General features: G+C 41.1%; 1 protein-coding gene across 1 annotated transcript; it reads right to left on the bottom strand.

Moving 5' to 3' along the window:
• Nucleotides 1–5,036: 5,036 nt before the first annotated feature.
• Nucleotides 5,037–23,740, bottom strand: LOC143116508 (G-protein coupled receptor 35-like). Its single transcript, XM_076277696.1, has 2 exons — nt 23,565–23,740; nt 5,037–6,900 (listed from the first exon to the last, which is right to left on the bottom strand). The coding sequence occupies exon 2, from the start codon at nt 6,891–6,893 to the stop codon at nt 5,946–5,948; it is 948 nt and encodes a 315-aa protein (XP_076133811.1). The 5' UTR covers nt 6,894–6,900; nt 23,565–23,740; the 3' UTR covers nt 5,037–5,945.
• Nucleotides 23,741–23,833: the final 93 nt, after the last annotated feature.

Genomic DNA, 23,833 nt, shown 5'->3' with positions numbered 1-23,833 from the left:
TACGAGAGGAAGCACGTTAACCCAGCTAACAATTTATGGTTCCCAAAACGTTTTGAGAACCATCGTTTTTGGTTTCGGGAACGTTAGTTTTTGGTTCCCAAATGTTCCCCGAAGGTTAGGTTTTGAGTAAGTTTTGAATGTTCCCCTAAGGCTGCAACCTTTAGAGAACCTTCCCCTAACGTTCCCTAACCGTTGCAAACTTTAGAAACCTTCCCATACCGTTCCCTAAACGTTGCAACATTTAGGGAACGTTCCCTTCCCTAAACGCTGAAACCTTTAGGGAACCTTCCCCTAACGTTGCAACCTTTGCATACCAATTTTATTATTACTTTAAACTACTTTAAACTGCATGAGCAGGAATGCATTATTACAGGAATTAATAAACAGGCAAAATTGATGGGATTTATAACTTTAATATAAAATAATCAAAATGCAAAAAAATATAAAAGGTCTAAAAATATTTTACACTAAGCTGTTGTGTACCGATATTGAGAATATTTCCTGGTAAATAGCTTTTCCACACAGTAGTTATAACTCAAAGTGAGTGTTTAATATGCTGTTAGAAACGTGATATGTTTGTGCTATAGGTGCTAATGAAGTTTGAGGATTATTCGTCCACATTTGCTGTAACTGCTGAAGATGTAAGTGAGATCTTGAAACTACTTTTTATTTTGATATTAGACATGTTAAGTGTTGTTATCCATTTCTAAGACTGTGTATATGTTTGTTTGGTTTTAGAAAGTAAGCCCACTGTCGTATTTTAGTTGGAGAGAACAAAGCTTCAACATTACCAATTCATGCTAACATATTTTAGTTGAATGCCAGAGACTATTTTTGGTTACTACCTACACACTGGTTAATATAATTAAAGAAAGAATCCTAACTCCTTTGTGTCCTATGTGGTTGAACTCCCATGGGCTACATATGTGACCCTGCAAGGGGAAACCAGTCGTTAAACCAGTCGGTAACTCATGCTCACATGAACGGCCATTGACTAAGCTTTCCAACGATATGTATATCGAGGGTATTGCAAAAAGTTTCGCTAAGATAACCGCATCCAAAGTTGGCATGTCACGATATGCCAGAAGAGGAGAAAATCACCTTTTTAAAGGCCGTGTTGCAGGGTTCATTTTCCAACAAATTTGCACAATTTGCTTGTTGATAATAAACAATTAAACTGTTATCCATTGTATTTGATGTTGTTGGGTATCACAAAACGGAATATAATACGAAAAAGCAGCTACTATTTCACAGCATTTGAAGTGATTCTCCTTTCCCCCACAATGCATTGCATTACGTCACCTTGGGGAGACTACAGACCAAAGCCCACCTTGAGAGTAACGAGAGAGGAGTAAAGAGAGACGAGTAAGGGATTGTTCAGCAGTAGATAGCGCAGATTATAGATAAATAGATAGGCTATAGATAGCCTAGATATGTATATAGACAGGTAGATAGATAGATCATGTCATATGCTGGTCACAGGGGAGCTCCTCGACCAGCGGCCAAAATGCACTCGCTTCCCTAGTTACTGCAGCTCTCCACCACAGTTTCCATCGGGACGGCACAGCCCACACAAGCACCTGCAAAACTGCAACTTGCCCATATTATCTCCCTCTTTGGTAAGCCGTACCCTGACGATGTCAATGGCAATCAATCACGAGCAGTAATTATCGAAAATATTCATGCTGAAGACACGACCAGCCTAATCGGCGGCGGCTAGAAGCTAAGTAACTGGGGTGGCTCACAGGTGGGACTAAAAAGTTAGCCCAGCTAGCTATCATGATGCTTCATATTCTGATCTTCTGACTAAGTTTGCCCGGTAGCCTACTTATATGAACTAACGACATGATCACTATCACTAGATATAAAGAAAATGTTGACTTTCATTCGGTGCTGTTCACTGACAGTAACAAAAAAAGTGTCGTAACGTTATAAGCATAATGCATTGAACTGAATAGGTGCATTAAATGTAGCCTCATAACGAGGCCTCTCAAATTCAGAAAATGGCATTAAACTAAAATCGGAAGACATTGTTATCTTTGTTAGACCATAGGGTCGTTGTCATATAAATGCTGTAACGAAATTCGAAGTGTAAATATACAAACTTTATGTTGAAAGTGTAACCGCGACCGTTTCCCATAGCAATGAATGTAAAACATACCCTCCAAAACGAGACCTCCCGAAATTCAGAAAAATTACTAAATTGATATCAGGCACCGTTATTACCATTGGTAGATCATAGGGTAGCTGTGATATAAATGCTGTGACGAAATTCGAAGTGTAAATATACAAACTTTATGTTGAAAGTGTAACCGCGATGTCCATTGAAATGCATTGAAATGAATGAAGCGCAGATCAAGTAGTCCCCAAAGTGACGTCATCACCGAATTGTGTACAAAAAACCCGCTAATGCTAAAAACAACAAAAACTGGCATTTAACACCATTTGGAGACATTTTTAAAAATGATATACATATATTGAGTGCTTTATGTACCCATTAATCAACAGTGGTGGTTAACCTGCAACACAGGCTTTAAGTAAATTGTCACGTGCGATAGTGTGAGGACACAGCTATTATTAGCCATACGGTAGCGTGACTTTGAAGCGGATGACTGACTATGTCCAGTTTTATCAACCGAGTGAGTGTCTTTTTCTGCCCCCTAGTTAATACCAGGGACGGTCATAATGTGTCACTATAGAATATAATTAATGTATTTCGAAAACTTCTTCTGGTCCGTAAAATGACGCCAGGATATTTCTAAAAGTTTGTGCTTTTGACCGTTTATGCCCTGAAAGGCAAGTCTTTCACATTCATATTCGGTTACATCTGCCAAGAATGATAGAGCTTACACATTGAGTAACAAGTAGCCTAATGAGTAGGCTACATTTTAGCTCTACCGTAAAACCTTATAGTGGCATGGACAAATGGAATGACTGCTAATGTGTTTAATCTTCACCTAAATAAAGTCAGGGTTTAACAGTCAAAACGTTAACCTGACTCCGCCAGATGGATTTGCTCCGCATATCCATCTGGGAACTTTTCATTGAAGAACTTTTGTGAATGGGCGGAAATACTTGTTAGCTGATTGGATAAACCATCTGTCTATCACCACCTTTGTTGGTTATCGACGGGCCAAATCAACCAATTAGATGAAGTGTTCTTCTAATGCCTTCGTTTAACATACAATTAAGTTAGGTAACGTAACTAACGTTAAGATGTTTTAACTTACCATTTGTATGTGACACGAACCTAATCAACGACAATTCCCATCAAGTGTTCACGGTAGGCCCTACACTTCTTAAGAAAGTATATTCCTCCATTATGAACTGGAATCGGCCGTGGAGGATGTCTGTGTCGTTCATTCCTCCCAGCTGCATGGCTGAGACTCATAGCTTCACAGCTTACCCAGGAATACTTTCTAATTTGAATAAAACTTGCGCGATAGCTATGCTCATCTCATCTGTGGATGCCGTCATGTTGTTCATTGCGTCACACCTCAACCCGCCTCAAAGCCAACGCTGATTGGACGTTCGTTTGGTGAACTGCTCCAAATTCTCTTTAACGAAAAGTTGCCAGACTGATCTGCGAGTGAAACCCTGAAGCTCACGAGATCAGGATGGTCTCATGAGGCTATCAAAACATATGTCTATCTGTGAAATTTCACAGATATGAAAGTGTAGACTGTATACTGTCGAATTATGCAAAAACGTGAAATTTACGTGAAAAGTACGTTTGTTTATCATGGATTACTGAGCAAATATTTTGTGCTTAACATGTAGTACTCAAAGGGTAACGCAAAATGTCAGGATCAAAAGACAGAGTTGGTAACAAGAACAATCCAGGTAAGGCCAACAAATCCACAGGTCAATCCAAAGAGGTCAGTTAAAGGTTGTATCAGCGATGGCGGGGTAACGTCACTTCTGTTGACATTCAAACAAAACAGAGAGCTAGCTTGCTACTCCCACCCCTCCCTCCTGTACAATTGAAAAAAACACAGCAAAGAGAAAATGAGATTTGGTGACATCTAGAGGTAAACAGCAAAAGTCCAGAAATTGTAACAGAACAGCGTTCCCAGGACGATCAGGATGCTGTTGGTAAAAGTCTCTGATCAGGGTATTGTCAACAACTCACTGAAGAAGAAGAACAGGCCAGTGAACCCTTCTTTTTCGGTGAGCTTTTTTTTGGCAGTTTGCAAACGGAGTGCATTACCACCACCATCTGATGGACTGAGGTTAAATGGCAAGTGTACCCCTTAGCCTCGTAATGGCCGCCGTGTGAATAAGGCAAATTGTGAGCATACTCCGCCCATGGCAACTTGGATCTCTAAGAAGAAATGGTTGTTAGCAACCAAGCTCTGAAGGGAGGCCTCCATCTCCTGGTTAACCCTTTCTGTCTGGCCATTGGACAAGCTGGCAGTAGCCCCGATGAGTCGACAGATGGCTCGCCGTACATGGGAGGAGAACTGGGGACCTCGGTCAGAGACAATGTCCTGCACCAGGCCAAACATTTGAAAACACGGAGAAAAAAACATTTTGCAGTCTCAAGCGCATAAAGTAATTTAGGCAGTGGAATTAATCGACAGGCTTTAGAGAACCTGTCAGCAATAACTAAAATGACAGTGTTACCTTCTGAGATGTAGGCCCGTGACAAAATCCATGGACAGGTGTGACTAGGGCTGACTGGGAGTTGGGAGCAGTAGGAGCATCCCTTGAGGATGCTGACACAGGTTTGAATAGGAGCTGAAGAGAAGCACTCCTTGAGACTTCGGAAAGCCTGGTATGACTCAGGAGTCCACCCAAAAGGTGATCCATTTTTCTTTGTGAGGGCAGTGATAGGAGCAGCTACTGAACTAAAACCTTTAATGAACCTCCGGTAGAAGTCCACACACCCAAGGAATTGCTGACCCAGAAATGACACTTCGGTGACATGAAACTCGCACTTCTCTGGCTAAACAAAAAGGTGATTCTTTAAAAGCCTCTGTAGTACCTGACACACACATCAGCAATGCTCATGAAGTTAATTGGACAAATCTAAATAATAATAACAATGATAAGCTTTATTTGTATAGCACCTTTCATACACAGAATGCAGCTCAAAGTGCTTTACATTTGGAGCATGTAACACAATAATAGTCAGTCAGTCATATCAATCACTTTCACTTTTCTTCATTGCTGTGGCCGTTTATGATCCAATCAGCAACATATCAGAAATATAGAAAATATGTCATTCAGATAACAAAATAATTTATCATATCATGCAAAGCATCATTTATCAGTGCATTGGTGAGTCCAAAAGGTATCACTTGATATTCATAGTGCTCAGAGGGGATGTTGAAAGCTGGTTTCCATCCAACATCCACCTTCTCTGATGTGGATGAGGTGATAAGTATTGCGAAGGTCCAACTTCTAAAACATGGTAGCACCTGGAGATCAAAAGCTGTAGAGATCAACAGAAGTGGGTATCGGTTGCCTGTAGGGCAATTCCATGGAAAATTACCGTTTTTGTAACATCCATAACACCAATAAAATGTGATGGTATGGTATGATTTGAATGATTACATGAAATTTGAGCATTTGCTAATTTTGGCTGAAGAATGTAAATGAGAAAAAATGCACAAAAAATGAATGTTTTTTTTGTTTTAAGTATGTTTTTTTGGTCTTTTTATGCCTTTAATGATAGGACAGTAGAGAGTGACAGGAAGCGAATGGGAGAGAGAGCAGGGGTGGGATCCGAAAAGGACCACGGAGCGGGAATCGAACCCGGGTCGCCGGCGTACGATGGGGTCCAATTTAAGGTTAGTTGGTACAATTGGTTGATTTATTTCACAGACATGGAATCCTTAAATTTGTCATTAGTGATTAACTAGAGCCATCCCTCGCTTTGCCCGGGAAGCCTGACAATTAAAATATACGTTTGTGAAATATAAGTTTGTGAACATATTTGATCAAATCAGAGCTTGATCGTGTTGATTGTGGAAGGTCACAGCGTTGACCCTCTCCTCGTGCTGGGTGCCGCAGCATGCGTCCTTCAGAGACCCCCAGCCACGGGCCAGGAAGTAGTAGATGAAGGCGTCCAGGAAGCAGTTGGTGGACGCCAGGCTGTTGGCCACGTGGACAAACGAGTGGGCAGCCTGCTGCAGACCACAGTCGTGTGAGTAGGTCTCGCTCAGGAACTTGAGCAGGTAGCCGAAGTGGAGCGGCGAGAAGCAGACGATGAAGATGGCGAGGCTAGCGATGATGATGCGCACTGACTGGCCCATCTGTGCACCGCCGTGGTCCATCCTCCTGGCGAGGGTGCGGATCACCGTCACCGAGCAGTATGTGATGATGACGAACGGCAGCGCGTAGCCCACTGTGCCCAGCGTCAGGATGAAGGAGAGGGGCAGCGGCTCCTCTGAGTTCTTCTGGAAGCATCTGAAACTGGACGAGTTCGCTGGCGGAGCGTCTACCGAGTGGAACGTGGCGCTCAGGGAGCCGATGACCACCCAGATGCCCACACATACCACCAGCGCCTTCCAGGGGGACATAACCGCCCGCGCCCTGAAGGGGTACTTAACGGCCACGTAGCGGACAACGCTGATGGCCACAGTGGTGAAGATGCTGACGTACATGTTGACGAAGTAGGTGGAGACGAAGACCAGGCAGGAGCTGACAGAGAAGGGCCAGGGGTTGTGGTACGAGTACATCCTGAAGGGCAGCGAGACCAGGACGCAGCTGTCGGCCAGCGCCAGGTTGGTCAGGTACACCATCATGTCGCTGCAGTTCCGCCACTGCCGGCAGAAGAGCACCAGTACCGCAGCGTTGACCAGGACACCGAGGACGAACGTGGGGATGGCCGTCACAATCTGGAACACCTGCACCTCCTCCGTGATGGTCAGATTACAGTGAGTCATCTTCACCCTGACCAGAGGCGGACAGAGTACACAGCTTCATTACTTGAGTAAAAGTACAGATACCCTTTGCTAAATTGTACTCAAGTACAAGTAAAAGTACAAGTCAGATGTTTACTTAAGTAAAAGTACTGAAGTACTTGTTTTTAAAAGTACTTGAGTATCAAGAGTACAAGAGTTGCCTACATTTTCTAAATATTGCATTACTACTGCCACAGTGCTTACATTTATGTACAGAAACGTCCTACATGGAGTTATGAAAAATGTTAATGTTAATACCTTGGAGAATGTAAAATGATTTGGAAGTAAAATCAAGTCATTTTCATCTTTTTACCATGTTACCAGGGATGGGCAGTATTTCTAATACATGTATTTAAAATACGTATTTCAAATACAAAATTCTATTTTGTAATTGAAACACTTGAAGCGAAAACTATCATTAACTTGTTCAGAAAATTGAAATAGTCTGGCGAGGTGGGGCCACAGGTTGGCACATTCCCGGGATGGACCTGCTGCGTCTTCATCCATTGTTTCGTCCATGGTTTCGTCTCTTATCTAAATCTGACCATGGAGTTGACTTTGGCGGAAAGCTGAAGGTGATTGCTGATAGGCTGTCCCAATCAGTGGCGCCTGCACAATCCAATCACGTTTGAGAGGGAAACAACAAATTGAGGGGTTCCGAGATTTTTCTTTTTTTCCTTTTTTTTTAGAAGAAGTAACTGGTACTCACGGTTATGGATAGAAATGTAGTGGAGTAAAGAGTACAATATTTGCCTCTCAAATGTACTTGAGTAAAGTCATGAGCACCCCCCAAAAATGATACTCGAGTAAAGTACAGATCCCTCAAAATTGTACTCAAGTACTGTACTCAAGTAAATGTACTCCGTTACTGTCCGGCTCTGACCCTGACACACACAAAATCAAGGTCAAGGTCAAAGTGAACTTTATTATCCCTCAAGGTCAAGTGAACTTTATCATCCCTCAAGGTAAAGTGAACTTTATTAACCACATAAGCACATCTTATCGAAACATAAATATTCAGACACATAGACATAACAAACAAAACAGTAAACACGTAAACATGAAATAGAAGACAGAAGAAAATAACAAAAGATCATGAAAATCAGATGATCTCTTTCTCTATCTATCTATTTAAGTATAAGTATATATTCTCTTTTGATACCGTGAAGGAAATTTGGTCTCTGCATTTATCCCAATCCGTGAATTAGTGAAACACACTCAGCACACAGTGAACACACAGTGAGGTGAAGCACACACTAATCCCGATGCAGTGAGCTGCCTGCTACAGCGGCGCTCGGGGAGCAGTGAGGGGTTAGGTGCCTTGCTCAGGGGCACTTCAGCCGCGCCTACTGGTCGGTGATCGAACCGGCAGCCCTCCGGTTCCAAGCCCGAAGCCCTATCTATCTATCTATCCATCCATCCATCCATCCATCCATCTCTCTCTCTCTTTTTCTATCTAGGTATCTGTGACTCTTCTCATTTCCTTCACAGTGGTAGGGACACAAGACAAATAAGACACAACTAAGATAACTTAGCCTGGATGCCAGATAGATACTTTATTGATCCCCAAGGGGAAATTCAAGGTCTCAGTAGCATACAGACATCACACACAACATGCACTTAGAGCACTTTCTCCTGGTATGCAAACTGTAGCGAGTTTAGTGCATGGCGTACCTGGGGTCTGAGTATTGAGAGAAAGTGGAATAGAACATTATGTCCAATATTCCAATATATGGTTTAATGTTCTGCATTATGTCCAATATTCCAGTATGTGGTTTGTATGATATCTGTACTGTCCCTGTGTATATCTGTGTGTGACTATGTATTTAGAGATAAGCAGGAATATTATGACTTTGCAGTGTTTCACTGTTCTGCATGGCTGCGTCAGTAGCTATCTGCTCCGGATTGCCAGGTTGCCACTAATCAGAGTCTGATTCAGTGTAGTCCACGTGAGATGGGATGACCAACGCCATCTCCCGTAAGCCTGGAAGGATACTTAAACCCTAACTATTTCCTTGTCTAGTTAGAGCAGCTGATGGATCTTTAGGTGAAGTCATGCTGATGCGCATCATTGTAAATAAACTCTGTTCCTGATTTTTCATACTATTGGTCTGACTGGGTCTCTATTAAATCTATGATATCAAAATTACCATCAGTATGCACAAGACCAGTCGCTCCATTGTCTTCATCACGTGTGATGTTAGAGCGACAGGCCTGTAGTCATTAAGCTCACTTCTCGTTTTTAAGATCGTCCAAGACGGAGACTCAGGTTGAAGATGTGCTTCAGTGGCTCCCCCAGTTCAGCAGCACAGGCCTTGAGCAGCCTTGGACACAGTCTGTCAGGCCCGGCAGCCTTCCTAGGTCGAAGTTTCATCAGCTGTCCTCTGACCTGATCTGCCGTGATGATGGGGGGGGGGGGATCATGCAATCAAACCAGCTAATAGGCTAACTGAAATAAAACCATGCTAATCTCTAGGTATGGTGAAGGGTATGTGATGATGTGGGGCTATTTAAATTCTAAAGGCCAAGTGAACTTTATCAGGGTGCATAGTATCCTGGATCCATGAAATAACTGGCCTTTAAAAATAAAAATGATCGCATAGGTATGGCAAGCATATCAGATGAAAGAGGAGACACAGGGCTATTCATTGGTACCATGTATATCGATCCTTCTGGCTTATAAAAACAGACGAAGTGACTGCAAAATAATAACGTCATGTACAAAAACCAACGCTGCACACCCATTACTCTCGTTTGGATTACTCGCGGACCCGTGATCGGATAGAGACACAGAGCTATCATTTGATACCAATTACATCCTTCTGGGTTATAAAACAGACGAAGTGACCGCAAAATAATAACTTCATATAGCTCGACTTACCTCTTTTTTGTCTATAATCCAACGCTATTGTGTGTTTCTCTATGGCAAAGAATGTTCATAATCCGGTTTGGAGATCCTAGCAAATTCCTGCATGGCATCCAATTCAAGGCTCACATTACATCCCAATTTGTTCGACAAAGAAACACCTTTTTTGCCTTTACTTTGTTCATGGCAATGCAGTAAAAAGTTGTAGAGAATCATGAGTGCAGACACCATAGGCACACACAGGCTAACACGTAAACTCGGGTCAAGTCAGGTCAGATCAGTTCGTGTAACAGATATGGAGCGCAGAAAGGTCATTTATAATCACTAAATAAAAAAAATGGCATTTATTTCTGTAAGGCGCACACCACATATGTCTGTAAATTGCTCAGCCCCAGAGAATCCTTCCACCATGGCAATGATATTGCCGAGTTCAAGACAGTCTGCCCTACACACACATAAAATGCATGTAGAGCTATGAGCTTGCTGTGGTGAGATACATGTCAAAATATAAGAATTTTTATAATACGCTTTTTATATTTTAATTCTTTAAAAATCAAAATAAAATCAATGCTAGTACTAATACATGAAATTATGGCAGATCTGGATAGCCTAGACTCTGCTGGAAAAAAAAACAATATATAATATGTGTGTGTGGCACTTGACCACAATGACCAGAATAAATCCTTATGAATAAGGGTAGTGAAAATGCCCTAAAAACAGCTTAGGGTTCTAAAGGTTAAAGGTTGGATATTTCCTAATTTTTTTACTTAAGGCATTAAGATCAATTTCCAAAAGATGATTTTATATTCCTCTTTTTAGTCAACTTTAGCAGAGGTGCCAATAATTCTAGAGGATACTGTATACACTGTAATAGCCTGTGCTACTCCCTGCCCCACACTGTGATAGCCTGTGCTCTTCACTGCCCCACACTGTGATAGCCTGTGCTCTTCACTGCCCCACACTGTGATAGCCTGTGCTCTCCCTCCCTGCCCCACACTGTGATAGCCTGTGCTCTCTATATGCCCCACACTGTGATAGCCTGTGCTCTTCACTGCCCCACACTGTGATAGCCTGTGCTATTCACTGCCTACACATGTAGCTTGGTGTCTCTTGGACCACCCCCACAAAAAAAAAGTTTTTAAAAAACCACAGACCTCCCCTTCCCTCTAGCCACACTGGCCCCTGAAAGGGTCCCTCTACCTATGTCCCTCACTCAGAGCGCCAACATACAAAGCATCTCAAATCTGAATATGGCATTGGATTTCCAACACACAGAAACCTATAAAAGCACATTTCATTCAGGTTTCTATCTTGTTTAGACAAAAAGATAAGTGCTAAATACATTTCAGCCTGGTGGTGGTGGCCATATTGGATTTCTCAATGTCGAGCCATTATGAGACATTCTTGAGCTTGGTATATAGCAAATTTGAATTCAGCACCCCTCAATACCCCTTAAAATCATATATGCCGTAAATTAACACAAAATGCCTTCAGGGTTCTGTTTTTTGGAAAATTGACCTTGACTAACAGAACTTTCAATTAACCACTGTAAGAACGCTCGAAAATGATATATATATATATATATATATATAAATATATTGCCTCGGAAACATATAGACGTCGAGCTATATCCTCACTTGAAGGAGCTTGTGTGGACAAGTAGGGTGAAGAGTTAAATGGCAATGATGTTATTACATACTCGTTAATCTGACTCCATTTGATTAATAATTTGTATCACCAATCAATTACCAAGTCACTAGTTTATCAGCTATGGAGGAGAATGGCATGGCACACTACGAGAATTGAAGTTATCCGATTGGTAGGCAAATGAACAATTTAATAGGCATTAAGTCTTAAAAGGTAAATGTAACCCATATCACTTCAGTTGAATGTACAAGTAAACTCACATAGTCTACTGTAACAAAGTAGCAAATGGTAACAAAGGAAACTTAACCAATTCACAGAGGTAAACTTGACAAGTTAGAGATAACTGATACACCAGATAAAACAATACAAACCCAGAGATAGAGAAAAGGGGAGAGAGAAAGAGAGAGAGAGAGAGAGAAAGACAAAGGGAGACAGAGAGAGAGAGGGGGAAAAGAGAGAGACCCAGAGAAGAGGTCCAAGGTGGAAAAGAAGAGAAGATGGGAAAAGAAGCCCCAAGATGGGAAAGAAGACAGAAGAGCCCTGGAGGACCAGAGCCTCCACCTTTATCATTCACTTGGGCCACCCCCGACTCATCAGAGCCTCCACCTTTATCATTCACTTGGGCCACCCCCGACTCACCAGAGCCTCCACCTTTATCATTCACTTGGGCCACCCCCGACTCACCAGAGCCTCCACCTTTATCATTCACTTGGGCCACCCCCGACTCATCAGAGCCTCCACCTTTATCATTCACTTGGGCCACCCCCGACTCATCATAGCCTCCACCTTTATCATTCACTTGGGCCACCCCCGACTCATCAGAGCCTCCACCTTTATCATTCACTTGGGCCACCCCCGACTCATCAGAGCCTCCACCTTTATCATTCACTTGGGCCACCCCCGACTCATCAGAGCCTCCACCTTTATCATTCACTTGGGCCACCCCCGACTCATCAGAGCCTCCACCTTTATCATTCACTTGGGCCACCCCCGACTCATCAGAGCCTCCACCTTTATCATTCACTTGGGCCACCCCCGACTCATCAGAGCCTCCACCTTTATCATTCACTTGGGCCACCCCCGACTCATCAGAGCCTCCACCTTTATCATTCACTTGGGCCACCCCCGACTCATCAGAGCCTCCACTTTTATCATTCACTTGGGCCACCCCCGACTCATCAGAGCCTCCACCTTTATCATTCTCTTGGGCCACCCCCGACTCATCAGAGCCTTTGTTGTCTGAGGTGGATGGGTGTGGCCCAGGTGGATATCATAACTTTATGCTACAGTTTAATTCTTAATCTACAACTATGCACAGATACATTCAATTCTACCAAAACCATAATCAGACTGTTGCCCACATTACAAGTATTAATTCAAGACCAAACATAAATGTATTATTCACAACACATATTTACAGAGCAATACTGTATGATAATGAGGTTGGCCTATCTCACCAAAAGACATCAAGTAGGCCCAGGACTGAGTTATGTCTCAGTAGAGGGCCCAGAACAAGGAGCAAATGGTCACTTTATGCATGAGCGGGTGTTGGGGATCTTTGGCCATGGCCAGCTAAGACAATACAGATCAAACATCTTGATTTTTTACTTTTAACTGAGACATGGTTAGATCAAGCAAACAGTGCTGCTACTCTCATCGAATCAGCTCCCCAAAATTTCAGTTTTTTGAGTGCTACCAGAGCAAATAAAAGAGGTGGGGGGATAGCTACAATTTTCAAGACGTCTTTTCAGTGCAATCAGTCGTCATTCGGTGACTTTACTTCATTTGAATATCTGTGTGCATGCATTAAGTCTTCTCCTCAGATTTTATTACTGACAATTTACAGGCCTCCAAAACATTCAGCTAAAGTTTTTCTTGAAGAACTAGGTGAACTGCTATCAGTTGTTTGCATAGAGTTTGACTGTCTTATTATATCAGGGGATCTAAACTTGCATGTGGATAATCCTGAAAACAATTATGCCAAGGAATTCATTGCACTAATCGATACTTTCTCCCTAACACAGCATGTACAGGGGCCAACACACTCTCTCGGCCATACCCTCGACCTTGTTATCACAAAGGGTCTCGATGTCTCTACAGCTGTTAAAGACCTGGCCTTATCTGATCATTTCTGCGTGTTCTTTGATGTGTCTATGTCCCCACACACTCAAAACACAGCTATGATGGTAAAAAGGAGAATCATAAATGATCAGACAAGTGCTCTCTTTGAGCAAGCACTTTCACTAAAGTCAAGTCAACTGTCAGACTCTGAAGACTTATTTGATCACTTTAATGCAAAAATGGCAAACATTATGGATGACATTGCTCCATTACAATTCAAGAAAGTTAAGGACAAACAGAAAGCACCATGGAGGCAAAATCCAGCAGTTAAACTTCTAAAAAGAGAGTGTAGGAAGACTGAAAGAAAATGGCGTAAATACAAACTTCAGATCCACTATGAAATCCATAAAGAGATGCTCCGCACATATAACTCTGAAATATGCAAAGCAAGACAGTCTTTCTTTTCTAACATTATCAATAGAAGTTCAAATAACACTCGTATTCTATTTTCAACTGTTGATAAGTTAACAAATCCCCCCTCACAATTAGCGCCTGAACTTCTCTCAACTAATAAATGCAATGAGTTTTCATCTTTTTTTAAAGGTAAAATTGACATATCTGCTCAATTACAAATTCAACAACCTGAACTTCCAGCAACAAACAGAGGGAAACTAAACTTGATGTCAGAGTTCAGCTTGATAGACTACGAAACACTTGAAAAAACGGTACAGAATCTCAGCTCTTCCACATGTGTCTTAGACACTCTGCCTACCAATTTCTTCAAAACTGTTTTTCACCTCATAGCGGCGGATGTCCTTCAAATTGTAAATGTATCACTGCTGTCTGGCACTTTTCCTAAGTCACTGAAAACAGCTGTTGTAAAGCCACTTCTCAAGAAGAATAACCTGGATGCCTCCATGCTAAACAATTACAGGCCCATATCCAATCTACCTTTTATTGGCAAAATTATTGAAAAAGTAGTCTTTAATCAATTAACCACCTTCCTAACATCAAATGGGTATTTTGATTACTTTCATTACTAATCACAGCACTGAAACAGCTCTCATTAAAGTTTCCAATGACATACGCCTCAACACAGATTCAGGTAAAACATCAGTCCTAGTGCTACTGGACCTTAGTGCAGCATTTGACACTGTTGATCACAATATTTTACTACACAGACTAGAACACTGGGTTGGATTTACAGGCATAGTTATCAGCTGGATAAAATCATATCTACAAGAAAGGAGCTTCTTTGTTGCCATCGGAAACTGTACCTCAACACCAACGTCCTTGACCTGTGGTGTTCCCCAGGGGTCAATCTTGGGGCCACTATTATTCAACCTCTATATGCTCCCACTTGGACAAATCATTCAAAATAATTTGATTTCATATCATAGCTATGCAGATGACACACAAATTTATTTAGCTCTATCACCAAACGACTATGGTCCTCTTGAATCTATGTGTCAGTGTATAGAACAAATCAACACCTGGATGTCTCAAAATTTTCTTCAGCTGAACAAAGAAAAAACTGAAGTAATTATATTTGGTAAAAATGAGGGAAGACTTAGGGTTGCCACTCTCCTTGGCACAAAAGGGTTGAAGGCAAAGGATACTGTTAAAAATCTTGGTGTATTAATTGACGGTGATCTAAATGTCAACAGCCACATGAAAGCGATAACTAAATCAGCTTTTTACCACCTGATGGTAAATCAGGGCTGATGTCAAAATATGACTTAGAAAAACTCATTCATGCATTTATCTCCAGCAGGGTTGATTACTGCAATGGACTGTTCACAGGCCTTCCTAAAAAGACTATTAAACAGCTTCAGGTGATACAAAATGCAGCAGCTAGGATTCTAACAAAAACTAAAAGAACTGACCACATTACTCCAATTCTTAAGTCCTTGCACTGGCTTCCAGTAAGTCACAGAATTGACTTTAAAGCACTATTGCTTGTTTATAAATCAGTAAATGGAGCAGGACCTAAATACTTGTCAGACATGCTTCAGCAGTACACACCTTCTCGTCCTCTCAGGTCCCAGGTGAAAAACCTGCTAGTAAAACCTACAGTTAGAACTAAACATGGTGAAGCAGCTTTTAGCTGCTATGCGGCTCAGCTGTGGAACCAACTTTCGGATGACATCAAAAAGGCCCCAACTGTAGCCAGTTTTAAATCTAGACTTAAGACCAAACTGTTCTTAGATGCTTTCTGCTAACTGTGCCGAGTAACAAATTCTGAATCTGCCTTGATAATTATTCTACTTTGTCTTTTATTACTTTTTTTTACTACTTTTGCCTTTGTTTTGCTTACTAATTATTCTTTATTTTTAAATGATTTTACCTTGTTTTATGTTTCCTTTTTATTATGATCTTTACCTTTTAACTATTCTTTGACTATATTGCCCTTCTATGCTTTTATTAGGGCCCGAGCACCGAAGGGCGCAAGGCCCTATTGTTTTTGTAAGGATTATTATTATTATTATTAGGGCCCGAGCACCCGAAGGGCGCAAGGCCCTATTGTTTTTGTAAGGATTATTATTATTATTATTATTGTTATTCCACTTTTTTGCTTTCCTGTTTTTGAGGTGGTTAACATGGTCGAAACCTATTGAAATTTGGCACACACGTCAGGTATCACGCATCGCAGTTAGGTACAAGAGCTTGACCCCGGGCGTGGCCCAGGGACTCGCTAGCGCCCCCTTAGGTGACTGATCCTGTGGTTGGCAAATATTTTGAGGTGGTTAACATAGTCGAAAACGCATGAAATTTAGCACACACATCAAGTGGTACAGTGAATAGACAGGGATAAAAGCTTGGCACCGGGCGTTGCCCAGGAACTCCATAGCGCCCCCTTACGTCACAGTGACTTGTGGTTGGCATATAGTTTTAGATACACACACCAAATTTGATGGGTGTGTGTAACTCCCAAAAACAATCAACTTTTGTATTAACATGCCATTAGCCACGCCCACAGGAAGTGAGGTAATTGAGATTTTGTGCGTTGCGGGCATGATCAATTTTAACATACTCCTCCTAGACGGTTGATCCGATTCATGTCAAAGTTGGTATACATGACGCCGAGATGTTCCTGATTATAAATTGTGAAGCCTTTTTTTGATATGTTGTAATTTGACGAAATGGCGAAATTATTAATTTTAATACCCTTCCACATGAACAATACATGTGTCATAATTCACCATGCATGGCTTGAAATGTTTTAAATTTCACAGGTCATTAAAGACCATGTTAATGATAATATTCACATGCCCATAATGCATGTTTGGCATAGCGCCACCACCTGGCAACAGAAAGAATGACAATTATACTGATTTCACATGATCAATTTGAACATACTCCTCCTAGACGGTTTGTCAGATTCATTTGAAATTTGGCAAACATTATGCCAAGATGTCGCTGATGTTAAATTGTGAAGGGATTTTTGAATGTTGTAATATATTTGATATGATTTTAATATCTCACCACATAAACAGGAAATGTGTCATAAATCACAGTGCATTGAATGAATGGTCTGAAACTTTTCAGGTTAATAGATATCATGATTATGATGATATCCAGACACCCAATGGGCCTGCCTGGCATAGCGCCACCACCTGGCCAAGCAAGATATGTGCCAGAAATGGAAAATGCCTTAAGTGATTGATCTGAAACTTTATAAAATATTGGATAGCATTATTGTGATGATATTCACAAGCGTAATTCACAGGCCTAGCATAGCGCCACCATCTGGCCAAGCAGGAAATGTGCCAGAAATGCTCAATGCTTTGAATAAATGGTCTGAAACTTCTCAGGTTAATAGATATTATGATTATGATGATATCCAGACACCCAATGGGCCTGTCTGCCATAGCGCCACCACCTGGTCAAGCAGGAAATGTGCCAGAAATGGACAATGCCTTAAGTGATTGATCTGAAAGTTTATTAAATATTGGATATCATTATTGTGATGATATTCACATGCGTAATTCACAGGCCTAGCATAGCGCCACCATCTGGCCAAGCAGATAATGTGCCAGAAATGCTCAATGCTTTGAATAAATGGTCTGAAACTTCTCAGGTTAATAGATATTATGATTATGATGATATCCAGACACCCAATGGGCCTGCCTGGCATAGCGCCACCACCTGGTCAAGCAGGATATGTGCCAGAAAATAAAATACGAAAACAAATAGCACACGCATAAAATATGTACATTTCACAGATGCACCACGTCGGTGCTTTGTTGGATTCCGACATGTCACGGGTTGCGGCCCGCAGGTGCTCGGGCCCGCCATTGCCGCTTGCGGCTATATTTAGGGCCCGAGCACCGAAGGGCGCAAGGCCCTATTGTTTTTGTAAGGATTATTATTATTATTATTATTATTATTATTATTATTGTTATTCCACTTTTTTGCTTTCCTGTTTTCGAGGTGGTTAACATGGTCGAAACCTCTTGAAATTTGGCACACACGTCAGGTGTCATGCATCGCAGTTAGGTACAAGAGCTTGACCCCGGGCGTGGCCCAGGGACTCGCTAGCGCCTCCTTAGGTGACTGATCCCGTGGTTGGCATATATTTTGAGGTGGTTAACATAATCGAAAACGCATGAAATTTAGCACACACATCAAGTGGTACAGTGAATAGACAGGGATAAAAGCTTGGCACCGGGCGTTGCCCAGGAACTCCATAGCGCCCCCTTACGTCACAGTGACTTGTGGTTGGCATATAGTTTTAGATACACACACCAAATTTGGTGGGTGTATGTAACTCCCAAAAACAAACAACTTTTGTATTAACATGCCATTAGCCACGCCCACAGGAAGTGAGGTAATTGAGATTTTGTGCGTTGTGGACATGATCAATTTTAACGTACTCCTCCTAGACGGTTGATCCGATTCATGTCAAAGTTGGTATACATGACGCCGAGATGTTCCTGATTGTAAATTGTGAAGCCTTTTTTTGATATGTTGTAATTTGACGAAATGGCAAAATTATTAATTTTAATACCCTTCCACATAAACAATAAATGTGTCATAATTCACCATGCATGGCTTGAAATGTTTTAAATTTCACAGGTCATTGAAGACCATGTTAATGATAATATTCAAATGCCCATAATGCATGTTTGGCATAGCGCCACCAACTGGCAACAGAAAGAATGACAATTATACTGATGTCACATGATCAATTTGAACATACTCCTCCTAGATGGTTTGTCAGATTCATTTGAAATTTGGCAAATATTATGCCAAGATGTCGCTGATGTTAAATTGTGAATGGATTTTTGAATGTTGTAATATATTTGATATGATTTTAATATCTCACCACATAAACAGGAAATGTGTCATAAATCACAGTGCATTGAATGAATGGTCTGAAACTTCTCAGGTTAATAGATATCATGATTATGATGATATCCAGACACCCAATGGGCCTGCCTGGCATAGCGCCACCACCTGGCCAAGCAGGAAATGTGCCAGAAATGGACAATGCCTTAAGTGATTGATCTGAAACTTTATAAAATATTGGATATCATTATTGTGATGATATTCACATGCGTAATTCACAGGCCTAACATAGCGCCACCTTCTGGCCAAGCAGGAAATGTGCCAGAAATGCTCTATGCTTTGAATAAATGGTCTGAAACTTCTCAGGTTAATAGATATTATGATTATGATGATATCCAGACACCCAATGGGCCTGCCTGGCATAGCGCCACCAGCTGGTCAAGCAGGAAATTTGCCAGAAATGGACAATGCCTTAAGTGATTGATCTGAAAGTTTACAAACATTTTGGATATCATTATTGTGATGATATTCACATGTGTAATTTTCATGCCTAACATAGCGCCACCATTTGGCCAACCAAAAAGTGTATCAGAAATGTTCTTTACTTAAAATGAATGGTCTGAAATTTCTCAGGTTAATATATATTATGATTATGATGACACCCAATGGGCCTGCCTTGCATTACGCCCCCACCTGGCCAAGCGAGTAAATGTGGCAGAAAATAAAATACAAAAACAAATAGCACACGCATCAAATATATACATTTCACAAACGCACCACGTCGGTGCTTTGTTGGATTCCAACATGTCACGGGTTGCGGCCCGCAGGTGCTCGGGCCCGCCATTGCCGCTTGCGGCTATATTTATTATTATTATTGTTATTCCACTTTTTTGCTTTCCTGTTTTTGAGGTGGTTAACATGGTCGAAACCTCTTGAAATTTGGCACACACGTCAGGTGTCATGCATCGCAGTTAGGTACAAGAGCTTGACCCCGGGCGTGGCCCAGGGACTCGCTAGCGCCCCCTTAGGTGACTGATCCCGTGGTTGGCAAATATTTTGAGGTGGTTAACATAATCGAAAACGCATGAAATTTAGCACACACATCAAGTGGTACAGTGAATAGACAGGGATAAAAGCTTGGCACCGGGCGTTGCCCAGGAACTCCATAGCGCCCCCTTACGTCACAGTGACTTGTGGTTGGCATATAGTTTTAGATACACACACCAAATTTGGTGGGTGTATGTAACTCCCAAAAACAAACAACTTTTGTATTAACATGCCATTAGCCACGCCCACAGGAAGTGAGGTAATTGAGATTTTGTGCGTTGTGGACATGATCAATTTTAACGTACTCCTCCTAGACGGTTGATCCGATTCATGTCAAAGTTGGTATACATGATGCCGAGATGTTCCTGATTATAAATTGTGAAGTTTTTTTTCGATATGTTGTAATTTGACAAAATGGCGAAATTGTTAATTTTAATACCGTTCCACACAAACAATAAATGTGTCATAATTCACCATGCATGGCTTGAAATATTTTAAATTTCACAGGTCATTAAAGACCATGTTAATGACAATATTCACATGCCCATAATGCATGTTTGGCATAGCGCCACCAACTGGCAACAGAAAGAATGGCAATTATGCTGATTTCACATGATCAATTTGAACATACTCCTCCTAGACGGTTTGTCAGATTCATTTGAAATTTGGCAAACATTATGCCAAGATGTCGCTGATGTTAAAATGTGAATGGATTTTTGAATTTTGTAATGTATTTGATATGATTTTAATATCTCACCACATAAACAGGAAATGTGTCATAAATCACAGTGCATTGAATGAATGGTCTGAAACTTCTCAGGTTAATAGATATCATGATTATGATGATATCCAGACACCCAATGGGCCTGCCTGGCATAGCGCCACCACCTGGCCAAGCAGGAAATGTTCCAGAAATGGACAATGCCTTAAGTGATTGATCTGAAACTTTATAAAATATTGGATATCATTATTGTAATGATATTCACATGCGTAATTCACAGGCCTAGCATAGCGCCTCCTTCTGGCCAAGCAGGGAATGTGCCAGAAATGCTCTATGCTTTGAATAAATGGTCTGAAACTTTTCAGGTTAATAGATATTATGATTTTGATTATATCCAGACACCCAATGGGCCTGCCTGGCATAGCGCCACCACCTGGTCAGGCAGGAAATGTGCCAGAAATGGACAATGCCTTAAGTGATTGATCTGAACGTTTACAAACATTTTGGATATCATTATTGTGATGATATTCACATGTGTAATTTTCATGCCTAACATAGTGCCACCATCTGGCCAACCAAAAAGAGTATCAGAAATGTTCTTTGCTTAAAATGAATGGTCTGAAATTTCTCCGGTTAATATATATTATGATTATGATGACACCCAATGGGCCTGCCTTGCATTACGCCCCCACCTGGCCAAGCAAGTACATGTGGCAGAAAATAAAATACAAAAAACAAATAGCACAGGCATCATGTACATTTCACAAATGCACCATGTCAGTGCCTTTTTGGATTCCGACATGTCACGGGTTGCGGCCCGCAGGTGCTCGGGCCCGCCATTGCCGCTTGCGGCTATATTTTGTTATTGTTGTTTGGTTTTGTTTATGTAAAGCACATTGAATGACCTCTGTGTATGAAATGCACTATATAAATAAACTTGACTTGACTTGACTTGACTTGAAACACAGGTATCCACACATGTCAACTGAATGCAAAAAGGCATTCTTTAGAAATGCATAAGGTTTGGGCAAAAGACGGGCCTTACACCCCAATATAATCAATAGGCCAACATAATATGTGTTTTTTTTAAATATCTGTGCCTAAGGTTCCTAATTCAAGCCCAGTGCAGAACTGAACAAGAGAATCATAAGGCTGTGAATCTTGAAGTTCCAGTATGTGAGAAACTTGATATATAATGTCTTCAACCTCAAGTATGCTGCTGATAAGGAAATAGAATTGTTAATAACTAGACAAGGTGAACTTCTCCCCACATGTGCCTAACTATCATCAACCTCAAGCATGCTGCTAATAAGTAATGGATAATTAAGAATAATTACTTCTTGCGGAGTGATATGAGTTATGTCATAAATCAGAAGCACAAAACCCGTTGCCATTGACAGCGGTAATTATATGTTTCAATAGTAATTACACAAATTTGACCGTAGAATGTTGGAAAATCCCATTCCAGAGAATTCGGAGAATTCTACTATGATCGCGATGAGCCGGGGTAATAAGGAAATAGAATTGTTATTTTCTCCCCGCTGTGTAATGTATAAGGTGATGCTATTCAAACACACCCAACACCACCACCTATTGATTTCATTGTAAGGGATGGAAAGTATTTATAATACATGTATATAAAAACAATTTCAAATACAAAATAGTATTTTGTAATTTGTATTTTTTTTGGGTTGAAGAAAATAGCTGCATACTTTGTATCAAAATACTTTATAGATGTGTATTTTTGTATCTTAAAAGTACTGCCAAATACTATTGGTAAAACCAATACTTTTGGTGGAAGTGTAAAACAATAAATGTAGCTTCTGACTGGTGCTGACTTAGTAATTTGCCCAGAGTTGTTGTGATCAGAATATTGAGATTCAGGAAGATGATCCAGTGCAAGATGAGTAATGTGTAGGTTGCTCACACACACCAAGGGCGTAGGTTTGCTCTCTGCTTTGGTTGGGACATAAACTGGTTGTCTTGGAGATGTACATGAGGACAAGTTCGAATGAGTACGACAACAAAAACAATACAAATGAATTCGCTAAAACATCGGTAAGGGCAATTTTGTCATCCCAAAATATTGGTATGGACATGACCCTATGGTTCTTATGCAAACCTACGTCCTTGACACACACAATACGCTCCCTCTCTTACACCAACCCTCTCACTTATTCACATGGTTACTTGCTCACCCACACTTATAGGTTTGCCTGTTTTTGGTATAACTTTGGAACAACTTTAATTGTGATGTGTATTTGTCCTCCAAAGTTGATGATAGGCCTACACAAGGCACCTTTCTGTTGCTGGGAAATGTTGTTGTTAGCACATTACCTTTGATGTTTGGGCAACTTTAGTCATCAGTAGCAAAATTAAAATGGCCATCCAATTGGAACGCGTGGAACTGTGTTCTAAAGCATGTTTGATTCAAGTTCAGCGTTTTTTGCGAACCATTTTTTCGTTTTGGTAAGTAGCCGTATAATAAGCAGGATAACGTATAACGCCGGTCATTATCGGGAAAACAAGTCCCTTCAGGGCGAAACAACGCCCCTCCACTGGTGTGTTGGAGTTCTGTTCGCTTTAGCCAGCTGAGCCACAGTGCCCCCCCCCCCCCCCATAGACATAAAATTCAACATCAATATCAAAATAACCTGTTTCCTTTCACTTTTAAAAAAAAAAAAACTAATAATTTGAATGATTTATGGTAAAATATGTACCTATTAGTTACCTTCTATTTTCTATCCTGTCATAAAATCCGTATCGGTCGGCCCAGGGACCAAATCCGAGGTGCCTACGATTCTAAATCAAAAACCAAATTAAATGTGTTTCTTTACCAATTTTGATGATTTTATAATAATATGATCAATTGTTATGAAAATATGCCACAGAAAAAGTTTGAAAACCTGCAGCCTTGAAAAGCGGACATCGAGGTGATGAACTAAACCCACACCTCTCTAGTCTCTTTTTTAGTCTCCCCAGTTTAACCCGTTTACAGTTTTCAGATTTATCATCTTACCTTTCGAATGGAAGATCTGCAAGTGGTGTCACAACGTTAATCCAGTAGGCATAGCCTACAAAAATCAGTCAAAAAATGTCTGTGTCCGTGGCAGGCATGCAGAATTCTTGCCGCAAGCTTCCACGCGTCTGTCACGGACACTGAAAACCTGTTTTTGCGTGCGCTCATAGACTAATAAGACAAATGTGACTCAGCAGCATTCGCTTCCTACTCGGCAATCAACTTCCTGTTTACACTGTACACAGTAGGCCAGGGGTGGGCAACTAATT

The sequence above is a fragment of the Alosa pseudoharengus genome, unplaced genomic scaffold (genome assembly GCF_046254945.1).
Source record: "Alosa pseudoharengus isolate Yale_2024_CS ecotype anadromous, Long Island Sound unplaced genomic scaffold, YU_APseudo_1.1 YU_APseudo_1.1_scf_11, whole genome shotgun sequence".
NCBI classification, from domain to species: domain Eukaryota; kingdom Metazoa; phylum Chordata; class Actinopteri; order Clupeiformes; family Clupeidae; genus Alosa; species Alosa pseudoharengus.
The sequence above is the reverse complement of the archived record's forward strand: the minus strand, read 5'-3'. Positions and strand labels throughout refer to the sequence as shown.

What these genes read in the sequence shown, in the direction of transcription:
- LOC143116508 (XM_076277696.1), bottom strand. Translation starts at nt 6,893, where the DNA reads ATGACTCACTGTAATCTGACCATCACGGAGGAGGTGCAGGTGTTCCAG.